The sequence below is a fragment of the Colletotrichum higginsianum genome, chromosome 2 (genome assembly GCF_001672515.1).
Source record: "Colletotrichum higginsianum IMI 349063 chromosome 2, whole genome shotgun sequence".
Classification (NCBI taxonomy): Eukaryota; Fungi; Ascomycota; class Sordariomycetes; order Glomerellales; family Glomerellaceae; genus Colletotrichum; species Colletotrichum higginsianum.
Genome location: NC_030955.1, coordinates 3,124,709 through 3,137,785, shown reverse-complemented (window position 1 = coordinate 3,137,785; position 13,077 = coordinate 3,124,709). Strand labels below are relative to the sequence as shown.

The 13,077-nt window shown below is 56.6% G+C and overlaps 4 protein-coding genes across 4 annotated transcripts; 2 read left to right on the top strand and 2 right to left on the bottom strand.

Annotated features, from left to right (window-relative positions):
- Positions 1–1,347: 1,347 nt before the first annotated feature.
- Positions 1,348–3,091, top strand: CH63R_02665 (Glutathione synthetase; the record flags this gene model as incomplete). The annotated part of the gene is made up of 3 exons (XM_018297640.1): positions 1,348–1,655; positions 1,741–2,016; positions 2,065–3,091. The coding sequence occupies 3 exons, from the start codon at positions 1,348–1,350 to the stop codon at positions 3,089–3,091; spliced, it is 1,611 nt and encodes a 536-aa protein (XP_018162456.1).
- A 383-nt stretch (positions 3,092–3,474) lies between these two features.
- On the bottom strand, positions 3,475–4,036 carry CH63R_02664 (Single-strand binding protein family; the record flags this gene model as incomplete). Its single annotated transcript, XM_018297639.1, has 3 exons — positions 3,475–3,527; positions 3,597–3,685; positions 3,759–4,036. 3 exons carry the CDS (start codon positions 4,034–4,036, stop codon positions 3,475–3,477), a joined length of 420 nt encoding a protein of 139 aa, XP_018162455.1.
- A 1,480-nt stretch (positions 4,037–5,516) lies between these two features.
- CH63R_02663 (Pheromone receptor) lies at positions 5,517–6,818 on the top strand (the record flags this gene model as incomplete). Its single annotated transcript, XM_018297638.1, has 2 exons — positions 5,517–6,138; positions 6,292–6,818. 2 exons carry the CDS (start codon positions 5,517–5,519, stop codon positions 6,816–6,818), a joined length of 1,149 nt encoding a protein of 382 aa, XP_018162454.1.
- Positions 6,819–7,856: 1,038 nt separating this feature from the next.
- CH63R_02662 (uncharacterized protein) lies at positions 7,857–10,199 on the bottom strand (the record flags this gene model as incomplete). The annotated part of the gene is given in 3 exon segments (XM_018297637.1): positions 7,857–7,964; positions 8,035–9,470; positions 9,476–10,199. Coding segments are annotated over 3 exon segments (2,268 nt in total).
- Positions 10,200–13,077: the final 2,878 nt, after the last annotated feature.

Below are 13,077 nucleotides of genomic sequence, written 5' to 3'. Positions count from 1 at the left end.
GTGATTGATCTTCAGATCATGCATGAGGGAGTCGGCGAGGGGGTTGCTTCTTATTTTATAAAATACGAAGGCAGTGGTAGTTTCGAGAAAGGTAAGACGGTGTTTGCAGTTGCAAACCCGTATCTGCCCACAATATGAAGTCCAGACAAAGAAAAACGATCCTTGTCAGGCAAACGAATCGCTGACGCGGGTGAAGAGAGCAAGGTTGGGTAGGAAGTGTGTGGATGTGTAGAGTAGAAAAAGGTGATTGAGAGAGGGGCATAAGACAGTGTTGATTCCACCTACTGAGTTTGAAATGAGAGGTTGCCAACTTTTGGTGGATTGGTAAGGTAAAGAGGTTAGAAAAGATAGGTAGGTACGGATGAAGGGCTGGGGTCTCTCTGTAGAATTCACGACGCGAGAGTAAAGTCGCGGAAGTCGCAGGCGCAGTTGCAGTTGAGTGCCCCACCTTACCTTCCCTGGTACATGGGTAGGTAGGTAGGTAGGTAGGTACTGGATCGATTTCCATCTGAATGCTGGAAGGTACGTATCTTATCCTTTAAGCACCAAGGTACCTAGGTAGGTACCTGATCGTCCAGATCTAGTCCACCAAGCACGTGACCAGAGATAAACCAGTCGGTGTTAAGATAAGCGAGCTCATGAACTGTCTGCTCCCTTATCTGTGTTTTGTGGGATGGAGGGGTAATGGAATGCCAGGAGTGCACTTGAAGTTGGAGGTCGAGGTAATGACTGTTCTGGTGCTGTTACCACAATGTTGAGTCCCTATGGGAGGAATCGGGCTATGGCGATACTATTCGCTTCTGCTGATAGAGGTGTAACATGTAAAGCTAACCTTAAAAAAAGTCCATTGTGTCTTGATTTGTTGTTGACATGCTAGAAACCTATTGTGTGTATTGAAAGGTGCCCTCCCCGCTTAGACAGATCACGTCTTACTTGCATCGTACAAGTCGTTGTCGTAGGAAACCCAGTCTCAAATGGATGCTAATGGTGGGGCAACACATTTCTCCCCCAGTTCGACATACTCATTGAGATTCTCACTATCCGACATCGTGTCTACTCTGCTCAAGTTATACACTCAGGCAAGCCGGATTATTACCATTCACAGTTCCTTCCCAGGCTTTGACGTCTTGTGAGCCCGTAGCTGCAAGCAAAGACCGATCCCAGCCATCCACGTACACGATTCATCTTGTGTTGGCCGACCATTATTAATCACTCAGTCGCATCACCAACCCAACTGGTCCTTACACGTAACCGTGCCGTCGCAGTCTACAGAGGGTTGTCTTTGAGAGTCTGGCCGTCTTATCCTATTTTTTTTATCTTACACATACCGAACGCAGTTCCATCGGCATGGCGACCTCAACCCTTACCAAGGAGCAGTACCCGCCTCGGCTGTCTCAGGCAGAGCAGGACGCCCTCGTACAGACTGTGAAGGACTGGACCATTGGCAACGGCCTGTCCGTCCGCCCGCCCGCTAACGTTGTCTCACCCGAGTCGGACCCCAAGGGCATTCTGGCAGTCAACGTCCCCGTTACGCTCTTCCCTAGCCCGTTTCCTCGGTCGTGCTTCGAGCAGGCCAGGTCTGTTCAAAAGACTTACAACGAGCTCTACGCCGCCATAAGCAGGGATGAGGACTTTCTGAGCGCAATGGTGAACGAGTAGGTCAACGTCCCGGGATGAGAATTGCATTTGTTGCTGGTCTGGGAAGAGGACCGCTCGCAACTCAGGTCTGACAAGGTGCAGAGTCAAGGGTGGCGACGATTTCATCAGCAAATTGTGGGATACCCATGTTCGAGTGAAGAAGGAGGGGTACACCCAGGTAAAGAACATCGACAGTATTTCAAGGCATCCTAAGACTAATGCCGTCAAGCAACTCTCTCTGGGGTTGTTCAGATCCGACTACCTCGTCCACCAGGACACCACGTCAGGCGAGCCCAAGCGCCAGGTCAAGCAGGTCGAGTTTAATACCATAGCCTCGTCCTTCGGGGGTCTCTCTTCACGGACCTCACTACTGCACAAGTAAACATCCAGATTTTTCGATCAAAGACCCCCGACTGATGATCCCAGGTTTCTCTCCGTAGCAGAGTACCCCCTTCTGGAGAGCCCCATCGAGTCCGGCTCCCTCGAGCTGCCCGAAAACAAGAGCGTCCAGGGTCTCTCTGGCGGTATCCGCGCCGCCTTCAACGCCTATGGCCCTTCGGAGCTCGGCCACAAGAAGTGTGTCATCTTCGTCGTTCAGGGCGGCGAGAGGAACATCTTTGACCAGCGCCACCTCGAGTACGCCCTCGCTAGCTCCCCCGACGACCCCGTCCCCGTCTTCCGTATCCCCTGCTCTGAGCTCCTGCAGCACACCGAGGTCGCCGCCACACCCAAGCGCCAGCTTTTGTACAAGCTGCCCCGGGACCCGTCCAAGGTCTTCGAGGTCGCCGTCGCCTACCTGCGGTGCTGGTACGACCCTTCCGACTACCCGGACGAGAGCGCCTGGGAGGCCCGCTACCACCTTGAAAAGTCGGCGGCCGTCAAGTGCCCGACGGTCCTGACGCAGCTCGCGGGCAGCAAGAAGATCCAGCAGGTCCTGGCTACGCCGAGGTCGGGATCGTCGCCTTCGGTTTTGGGCCGGTTCATCCCCGACGACGCACCCCAGACGGCTGAGGTCTTCCAGACGTTCACCAACATCTTTCCTATGGATACCTCCGAAGCCGGTCTCAAGGCTCGCAAAATCGCCCAGGACCCCGAGCTCTGCAGGAACTACGTCCTCAAACCACAGAGGGAGGGCGGCGGCAACAACCACTACCGCGAGGACATCCCCGAGTTCCTGAAGAAGACGCCCGAGACGCACTGGGGTTCGTACATCCTGATGGAGCTGATCACCCCGCCCAAGCAGGACAATGTCATCCTCCGGAACGGTAACCTCGAGGAGGGCGGTGTCATCTGCGAGCTCGGCATTTACGGCACGGCCGTGTGGGACCAGAGCACCGGGGAGGTTGTCCACAACGAGGATGCGGGCTACCTGCTTCGCACCAAGGGCGACACCAGCAACGAGGGTGGTGTTGCTGCTGGCTTTGGCTGCATGGATAGCTGTGCACTTGTCTGATGGGGAGTGGATTGCCCACTGGTGAGAGACTTAAGCGTAGAACCTCGGAAAGACAGACAATTTTGAATAATCTCGGCCTTCGGTGATATGTCAGGGCACCCAACGAAACAGTAGTGTGAGCAGAGCCACGACGAGGCAGACACATGCGGTCGGTGCGTGAGAGGAGCAACACATGGTATCATTTATCGCCGTAGGAAAGGAATTTTCTTTTGTACAACACGCCTCAAGCGGCCCAACCCGTCAGTCATTTTACACAAAACAAGGAAACCCCATCAAGAGTGGAGAGAAAGGGCCAAGTCAGGTTCAAGATTCTCAAGAAACACTCGTTTTCGTCGGTCATACATGGCAGGGATCGGATTCGTCGGTGCTGGGGAGGCACGCGTTTACTCGCTGGCGTTGGTGCCGGTCTGGGGGCGTCTGAGAATCTCGATGTTGCCTGGAACAGGTTGTCAGATCATGGGTTCGCTTCACAATGAGGTGAGGGGGTGGTTCGTGGTAGACGTACGCTGGACGACATTCAGGGAGCTGCGGGTCTTGCCCTCGGCGTCCTGGTAGGTGCTCATGGAAGCGTCGCCCTCCACGAAGACGAGAGATCTGTGACCGCAAATTAGCAATCCGGCGATGTATAAAAAAAAGGGGAGGGGGGCTTTATGGTCGAAAATCGTACCCCTTGGGCAGGCTCTGGAGGAAGTCGCGACGGGGACCCTCGGGCTCGAAGCTGGTGACGCGGAACCAGCTGGTCTGGCGGTTGTCCTTGGGGCCGCTGTTGCTCGCGACAGCGTACTTGAGGATCTCGCGGCCGGTGCTGGTGGGGTGGAGCTCGGGGGTGTCAGCGAGGTTGCCGACGATGGTGATGCGAGCGACGTTGTGGGAGGGGGAGGTGCTGAAGGCGCGGGCGATGCGTGGCGCGGCGGCGGCGCGGCGGAAGAGGGCGGCGGCAGACATTTTGAAAGCGGTCCGGTGACGGTGTGTGGAAATCGTGTGGTGATGAATGAGCGGAAGAAGAACAAAGGTGTAGCGAGTGGTGGTGGCGGTGGTGGTGATGTGTCGGAATTGACGAGAAGGAGATTGTTTGCTGGGGGAGGCGGGGGGGGGAACGAAGCTGGAAATATTAGGGAGCTACTGTCCTTTGGTTCAAGGTGCGCGCGCGCCCGTCGACGCGGTCCAAACCCAGGGGGCCCAACGCGGCAGTCAGAAGTCCCCCCAGTTTTACGCATTGACGCCAGTGATTGCTGTACCGTGTAATCAATTCCAGCTCACCCGTTTTCCTGAATATTGAGGTGTCGAGGATATATTTACTAATGCGAGCCTCCATTGAGGACGGGGTCTCTCTAAGCAAGGGTACCTGTCATAGAGCGGGAGACTTGGACCAAATCCCACGATCTTGATCTGCTCGTGGGATGAACCTGGCATTAAATGATAAATCTATCCTTAAATCTCCACGGTTACACTTGGAGCATTTGTATCCAGCTAAACCTCTTCCTCTTCTTCCTCCATGTTAAGTTGAGTTCGCCTGACCATCAGGGGTCACGAGAACGATCGACGACACAACTTTGGAGGTCTTGACTACGGGGCTTAAGACGATGAACTCACGTCCCTTTTTGACACAATGCGCGACGGCGACAGCGACAATCCCAGTGGCATCGAGGTCTGTACTAGCCGTAGGTGTGTCGAGCTGTGGCCCAAACCTGTCACATCTGACAACAGCCCGGTCGGACCTTGGCTCAAAGAAAACCCCACACGCGCCTTGCTCGAAGCGGGCCTTTTGTCGCGGCTCATACGAGACGGCTCACGAAGATTCCTGGCCAACGGCCTTCGTACGAGATTGCTGAAGGGCCGTCTCGAAAGAAAGCGCGGCATTGGGAAGAAGTCACGAACTCAGCACCGCGGCCGCGGCCCAAACCGAACCCGGCGGTGTCTAAACCCCTTGGTGTGTTTAATTGATGCCCTCCCTTCTTCCTTGCCCGACGGATGCTTCTTCCTAGGTGTCGGTTCAGCCGGTTCTAAACTACCTCTCTCTCTCTCTCTCTCTCCTGAAGAATGCCTCAATTCTTTGGGTATTGTCCTGATTCTTGCACTCTCTTCTGCTTCGTTCCCTGCTCGTCGGACATCGTTCATCGCCATCACCTCGCAACACCTCGCTCGTGATCAACCCAGGAGCTAGCTCCAGGCGTAGTCAGAGTGTCGAAACCGTATCTACCCCGGATCCTCGAGGTTTTCTCCTTCATTTCTGGCGCCGTCGTGGCTGTTTTCCAGGTTTCCCTCACTACCATCTTTTGGGACTCATCTGCTCTTCATGCTAGGCGGAGGTTCATGACCGAGAAGTCACCCAGCGTGCTTCGTTCGCGCCAGTCCTCACCACTCTTCAAAAGGGAGGGAGAAAAAAACTCATACCTTAGAACCAGTAGCTCCACGCCCTTTCGACATGGCGCCCGCTCTCGCCACGCTCATGGCACGCACTTCTCTCTTGGTCCCCAACCCGCCGACAGCGCCGTACACCGACCCGTACCTCACGGCCAACCTCGTCTGCCGCGTCGTCCTCGCCCTCTTTGCCAACGCCGTCTGCTGCGTGCCACTCCGGAATCTGTGCCGCCAGGGTGAGCTCGCCCCAGTTGTCTTGATCGGCACGGTCATGGCCGCCAACTGCCTCACCGTCGTCAACGCCCTTGTCTGGCGCAACGACAATGTGTACGAGTGGTGGGACGGTCGGGTGTGGTGCGATCTGCACGCCTACCTCTACCAGCCTCTCATGCCCCTCTACTGGCTCTCGGTCGTTGCCATCACGCGCAACCTCGCGCAGCAGCTGGGCCTTTCGCGGGCTAGCCCCTTGTCCCGCCGCGAGAGGCGCAGGAAGACGCTCGTCGAAGCCCTGGTTGTGTTTCCGCTCCCGATTCTACAAATGGGCTTGCTGTATCCGATATCCTCGCAGAGATACAGGATTGTCACCCTGACAGGTTGCATGTGGACCGCCCATCCGAGCTGGCCTTTTTTCGTCTTCTTTCTGCTCCCACGCCCGCTCGTGGTTCTCATGTCAAGCTACTACGCCGGTGAGTCTGTGTGAGTGTGCGAGTGTGTGTGAGTGTGTGTGTGTGTGAGAGAGAGAGAGAAAGAGAGAGAGAGAGAAAGAGAGAGAGAGAGAGAGAGAGAGAGAGAGAGAGAGAGAGTTTAACTGCGAAGTCCGTACTCACAACAATGCGCAGTTCTTACATGGAGGCGCTACAGTCTCATCGCGCAGGCCACTCGCCCGGCGCTCATGTCAAATAGCTCTGCCACCTCGCGGGCAAGCCGGACACAGTGGCGGCTGTTCCTCGTCACGGCGTGCGTGCTCGTGCCCTATATGCCGTTGGAGCTCTACATGACGGCCGCCCAGTTCAGGACAGACATGCTCTCCCGTGGCTTCGACTTCCACAGGATCCGGCAGCAGGTCGACGACCCCTTCCCGTGGGATGCCATACTGCTCCTGCCCAGCAGCAGCCTCAGTTTCCTCGAGCTCAACCACCAGTACCTGGCCATCGCGACGGCCCTGCCCATCTTCTACTTCTTCGGCATGACGACTGACACGACGAGGACCTATCGCCGGGTCATGTGGGCGCTAGGCTTCGGCAGGGTCTTCCCACGTCTCCGCGAAGGGTCCGCAGCCTCGGGGCACACGGAGCAGCAGCCGGAAGCCCCGTGGCAAGAACAGATAGTGTGCGTGGCTGCGCCCGCTTTGTGGCTCTGGACGTAAGAAAATGCTGGCTGACGAACCACACCAACTAGTCTGACGCCGATGAAGTCAGCAGGCGATGATGGCTCCCAGATATGCCCTTGCGACCTGGAAGACATCACTAAGCCGCGCTCAGACTGGCATCATGGCCACTCCCAAGGTCCCTCCAACGCCTCGGACTCGTCGTGTCCTCACGACCGGGCGATTATGGACAGCCAGTCCGCCATTGCCTTGCCAGCCAAGGCTCACGTATATGCTCGGTCAGGGTGATGCTCGTCTCCTTCGAGTAAGAATGTGTGTCTCTCGGTGGCCAGTCCGTAGAGAGTACCACAAGGACACCACGATGGGGGGAGGGGGTTTGCTGTCAAACGCAACTCGACTCGTTCGCTAGGCATGAGACCTGCCCATGCATTCCGACAACGAAAATCTGCGTCGCCATCACTGATGCAGCATAAAAAGCTTACCTACCCCAAACGGATGCACAGACGGCGACATGTCACTGCAGAGCGCGTTTGCAAGAAAACCCACGACACACTGAGGCCAACGTTGTGAGGGATAATAGGTATCTAGATAAACATTACAGGGCCATGAGCCCAACTACGTGCTTCCGGGTCGAGCTGTGCGTGGCCGTGTCCCCCCTGGTCGCCGGATCGCTCCAGCCCGCAAACTCTGACCGGTGCAAGCTAAAGCGCAAGCAAGAAGAACAAAAACAGAAAATACACCCCAGGCCGTAAAGCCGGTAAGCGAGAGAAAAAAATAATCATGGAACCACATTCGTAACTATCCCAGCCAAAAGGCTCCTAAAACTCCGCGCGATGCCTTGGTATAAGGTGATAGTTGGTAGGATGGGGCATGAGGCAAGTCAAGTGCCACATGAGTGAGCCCCGGGGAATAATTGGATATCGAGTGCCTCGTGAGAAAGAGAGGCTTCGGTCGTATAAACTCATGTCGGTTCGTCCCACACCGCGGTCGATACCGGTATTAGAAAGAGTGTAGGGTGAAATACGAATTGGAAAGAAAGAATGCACAGGAAAACGAGCCATGGTTTGCCGACAAAGATCAGGCCGTCACGGCAGCCGGCGGCTCCATTGGCATGTTTTCGGACCTCGAGCCCCCAGGTGTGCTGGGGGCCGGGGCGATTTCTGGATCTGGGATTTGAATGTCGAGCTATGCCTAGGTTTAGTGCACCGAACCAAAAAACTTTTTTGAATGTAGAGCTCGGGGAGCGTATACTTACCGTCATATAGCCGGTTTTCCTCAGGGAGATGATGCGAGGCGCCATTGAGCTGTCCTCATTGCCGACAGTCTTCTCCATCTCGACATTCCACTGATCAATCCAGCGTTCCAGGCGCTTCAGCCGAGCCTTGACGCCGGTGAAGCCCAAGTCGTCCCACAACCAGCCCGTCACAAGACCCAGCAAGCCGTCCACCACGTTTCTCCAATTGTACGGGCTGAAGATGGGAATGAGCTCGCTGTTCAATTTGTCGATAATCCTTCGAAATTCTTGCTCTGACAGGCCCGCCGGATCCAGGATTTCGGGGTAAAGATTGGAAAACGTCGGGGCCAGATCGCCTTCTATTAACCAGTCTCGACGTACTCGGATGATTCTAGTGTTGTGATACTCAGGGGAGTCTAGAGGGACGTGAGGGTTCAGATGGGGAAAGCAAGGGTGCTGCGGGCCCCATTCCTCGCCCAAATCCGGCGGCAGTTCCTCTCCCATAATGGACGAGTCTGAAGAAGAAATGGCCGAGCCGATGCCATCGCCAGCCGAGACATTGGAATGACGCGGAAGAACGTCCGGACCTCGTTCTAAATCCTTGGAGGCGCCTCGCCCTGGGGATTCGGTAGCCTGCTCCATGACTGCCTTTCCTTTTCCCTTGTTGATGTCGAGAGTGATGGCAAAGTCTCGGACCAGAGGGTTCGAAACACTCTGACCGCGCTTCCGCAGGCCGGTGAGTCGATTGTCGGCGGGAGGTTCTACCGAGATTCCGTCTTTGTCGTCAGCGGGCCCCGAGTCGGGATCCGGAAAGGTTGGGGAAGGATCGGCGGACCTCCTGCCGTCGTACGAGTGACGGACAGAGGGCGGAAGGCTGATGCGATGTTCGGCGTTGGCGGTCCGATCGACCTGGAGGCTGCCTCGATTAGAGGTCGAGTGTCGGGTCTGGCGCTGCTCGGGAAGGGTCAGCAGCGGATAGTCGCCGGCGCCAATTCCCAGGGGGTCGGAAGGGTCGACGGAGGATGGATCGAGGGTCGGGTGAGATAGCGGAACGGCGGGCGGGGGCGGCGTCGATGGGCGTCGTTTGCGGACAGGCTTGTCGGGAAGCCTGGGGGTGGAGTTGGTCGGGTTCCAGAGACGAGCGGCCGAGAGGTGAGGAAGTCGACGGGCAGCAGAGGAGGCTGCACGATTCCGAAAGGGAGACTGCAGGAAGTATTCTTTAGGGTCGTATTGGCGGAGCAGGGATGGAGAGCGAGCTTGGGGCAAGGCGGCGGCGGCAGCGGCTACAGGAAGTTGCAGGTCGGGGGAGGCGCCGGGATAAGCGGGCTGCTGCGAAAGCGTGGCGAGGCGAGTGTTTGCGACGGATGCATCTACGGTGGCCGGTGACGAAGACGTGCTGCTCGCGTGGGAAGCCGTGGGAAGAATGGTTCGAAGAAGGCCGCCGCGAGGACGACGGCCTTACGGGGCACGGTGGGGAATTGGACTTGTCGACGAAGAGGAGTTTGCAGCAGCGCCCGGGCCAGGCTCTTTGAGATCGCCAGGGCCTCTTTGAGCGGCAGCAGCGGCGTTTTCGGGCGGAACCTGAAGAGTGGTTGAGGAGGTCGGCGCCGCAGTGAGTAAGAGAAGGCGGGCGAGGAAGACGAGGAGAAGGAGGAGGGTGAGACTCGGATGTGACTGGGGGAGATGCGTCGTTGGAGGGTCAAAGCCGGGTCGCGCAGCAGGGCGATTAGGTTTGCTGCGTGATGTGTGGGGACTCGGACAAAGAAATGCGAAGCCCAAGTCGTGCAGGTGCAGCAAGAGACGGATGCAGCGACAACAGTGGCTCGGACTGCAGCTTTGGTCTTTGCTCGAACGGTGGTGGTCTCTTCAATGCGAGCGTGGGCAATGCGGCCACTGGCGGTGGTGGTGGTGGTGGTGGTGCCGGGAGTGTTGGAGGTGGTTGTCCTGGCCGCCTTGGACCGAAGAGCGACGACTGCAGGCGGACGCGAGGTGGTGGTGGTGCAGATACAGGCACAAGTACGGATACAAGCGCAGGCACAGTTGCAGTTGGTGATGGGCGACAATGAATAAGGATTGGTGAATAAATGCGCCCGATTGAGCGACGATGTGCAGGCGGGTGATGGAAGAAGGGTGGAGAAGGTGTTCAGGGGGGGGATGGAGATGGCCGAGATTGACAGTCCCAGCATTGTGGGAAGGCCAGTCCTGGGGGGTGGCGGATGGTTCCTTCCTTCCCTTTCAACGTTCAGCAGCTTTCAAGGCTTGCGTCTCGCGTTGCCTTACCCACCAGTGCCACATATGACCACCTACCTACCTAGGTGGGTAGTTATTGGGGCCTAGGTAAGAAGACCCCTGAACGGACTGAGGTCCTCCACCTCTTTTCTTGCTCTGTTGCGCAGAAACGTGGTTCGGATCTAGCTCGCCCGGGATGATGGTTCCTGCAGCTGCAGCTCGATCAGTGCCCACCAGATTGCGTTGGCGTCGCTGCTGCTGCTACTGCTGCTGCTGCTGCTGCTGCTCTGTTCCTAATTTGCCCGGGAATCGATCGTCTTGCTGCCTCTCGTCAACTGGCCTTTCGCGTCTTCGTGGGTCGTCGCTGTCTCTTCTTCGCAGTCGTTTGAGCTCACGACAACGCCAACTTGCTGGTCCTTGGTCAGGATCGACTTAGAGAGACAACGCCGGTGAAGTTATCTCTTGGAGCCACGCAATGTGGCTGGCTGGCTGTTGTCCGCGACGACGTATCCGGTCGTGTCGTGTTGAGTCGAGTTGTGTCGCAGGAGGGATCGAGGATGGAAGACAAAAAGAGAGACAGTCAGTAACTTAAACCCGGCGTCGCCGTCGACTTTGTGAAGCGGAGCAGGGCGGCATATACGACAATCCCGTGATCCGGTGAAGCGGTTCTCCCTGTTACAGATAAACACGACGCCGCCTTGACGCAACGATGCCGTTGGTTCGATTTGGTGCTTCGCCCGTCTTCTTTCAAAAAAAAGGAAGAAAAAATTCGCGACAAAAGAAAAGAAAGGTCGAGACACGATGCCGAGCCATCCAAGGCCAACCGGTGTTGGCGTCCCTCAGCCCTTCAATACATGACGACTGCTTGCCATGCTCATGACTTCCTCCACCTGATCCAAACGGTGTTCAGCCTGGCAGGTCCCTCCCTGTTTCCCCGGCCAACAGACAAGGTGCTTTAAATTGTCCATTTGGCGAGGCTTGCAGAGATTTCCCGCCAGACTCGTCCTTGCCTGGTTCAGGGCTGCATATTCGTGCACCACAGTCAATCATTCACTCCTTGACGCATTCTGGTTTCCAGGACCCATCCAGTCACCCTGGTTCTCCTTGCTTGGCGAGCCCTCGCCCAGGGCCCCTAATGAGGGTGTCCGGGTCGGCAGACGCCATTGCGCGCCTTGCTTCGTCGCCCCCTGCCACGCTTGAGATCCGTTTTGCAAGAGAAAGAGAATAAGCAACACATCGGTGGCTCTCTGCCTCTGCCTCTGGCCTATGCCATCCGGCATCTCGACTTGGACGCGACGTCGGCATGAGGGGAGAGATAGAGAATACGGCATTCGAAGGGTTCTCCACGGATATTCCGTAAGCAGCACATCTGTCGATACGCGTCGTCCTTTCTGACATACACCGCGACGCGATCTCCACCTCCAAGAAACACACTCTGGGGAGCGGTATCGGCCATTGCCCCGTGGCCCGGGCAACGACACTGGACCATTCGTGCGTATCAAGCGGCGACTGTTGCACTCGGCCCATCCGCGCGTCAATTTATCGACTGCCGCGGCATCACGACAGTCCAGACAGACAGCCTCCTCTTCTCCTGTGTATGCACTACCAAAGCGTCCAGCTGGTTCAAGGCCCGCCATTGGAGCCATGCGAATCAAGTACGAAACAGGAACGTTGGTCTGCCAGGCCCACAAATTGGATTCCCCTTGTGGCAATTCAGTTACCAGTAGCGGGGCGCAAATCGCTGCCCCCCCCCCCCGCCATTCAATAATCAGCCTAAGCCACGCTGCCATTGGGTATGGCCTGAAGTTGATCCCGGCGTCGTGGACAACATGTGGGTGGTGGCGGAGATCGTGCGGGAGGGCGTTCAACCACATTACTCCAGTGCACTACACTGTGACATCGTGGCTACAAGAGCACAAATCGTACGTGAAGAGGAGCGAGAGCATCTCCCTCGAAAATAGTTAGGCGGGGCCTTTCGGTGTCTCGCCTTGCTATTGATATCCAAATGAGACAAGAAGGCATCCCCCATGCCGATCGTACTATCCCAGTAAGACAGCCAGCCAACTGCATGCTGCACGCAGCAAGCGGTCTGCTCATTGACCACGACTACGTCACTCGCCAATCACAGGTGCGCGTCACAACTCCAGCGGAGATGGTGCTGGCTGAGAGTTGTCAACGAATATGACCGCAACAAGTTACACTGTTCGGCCAAGGGAACCTCGGGAACCCCTCCCATTCTTTTATTTGAACGTCGCTCACGCCTGCGGCTGGTGCTTCCGCGTTAGGTGTCGACGAGACATTTCCCGTGGCACTGTGGGGTTCCGTCTGATACCCGTCTCTTAGACAAGAAAATCTCTTAGCATTTGCTCCTGACACTTGGCTTGGGTGACGGACGCCATGGCCCCCTACACTGCGTCTGCAGGTCTGCACTGACGAATCGGATCACCGGAACTCGGTCTTGCTCCGTTTCTGGTCCGTGGCCAGCGAATTTCTAAATGGCAGCTGGTTATCCACAGTTGCCTAGATCGTCTTTTGTGTTCTGACGACATTGGTGATCAATGTCTCCCGAAATGGGCATGTCACGGATGCAAGAGAAGGCTGCGGCGCGCGGCGGTCCCAGCTCACTCGAAACATCCAAGCCGGCCCTTTAACACTCGCGGATCTCTCAACTCGTGGCTTATGGGGACGGGTTGGGACAGACGATACCATGGGAAGCTTTGGCCACAGTCCCGTGGCGAGCATTGGCCCACAAAACTATTGACGCTTCGATCAACATGTCTGTTCCATCCAACAAGCCAAACACACGGCCGTTTGTCTTGGGGGGCAAAGTCAGCG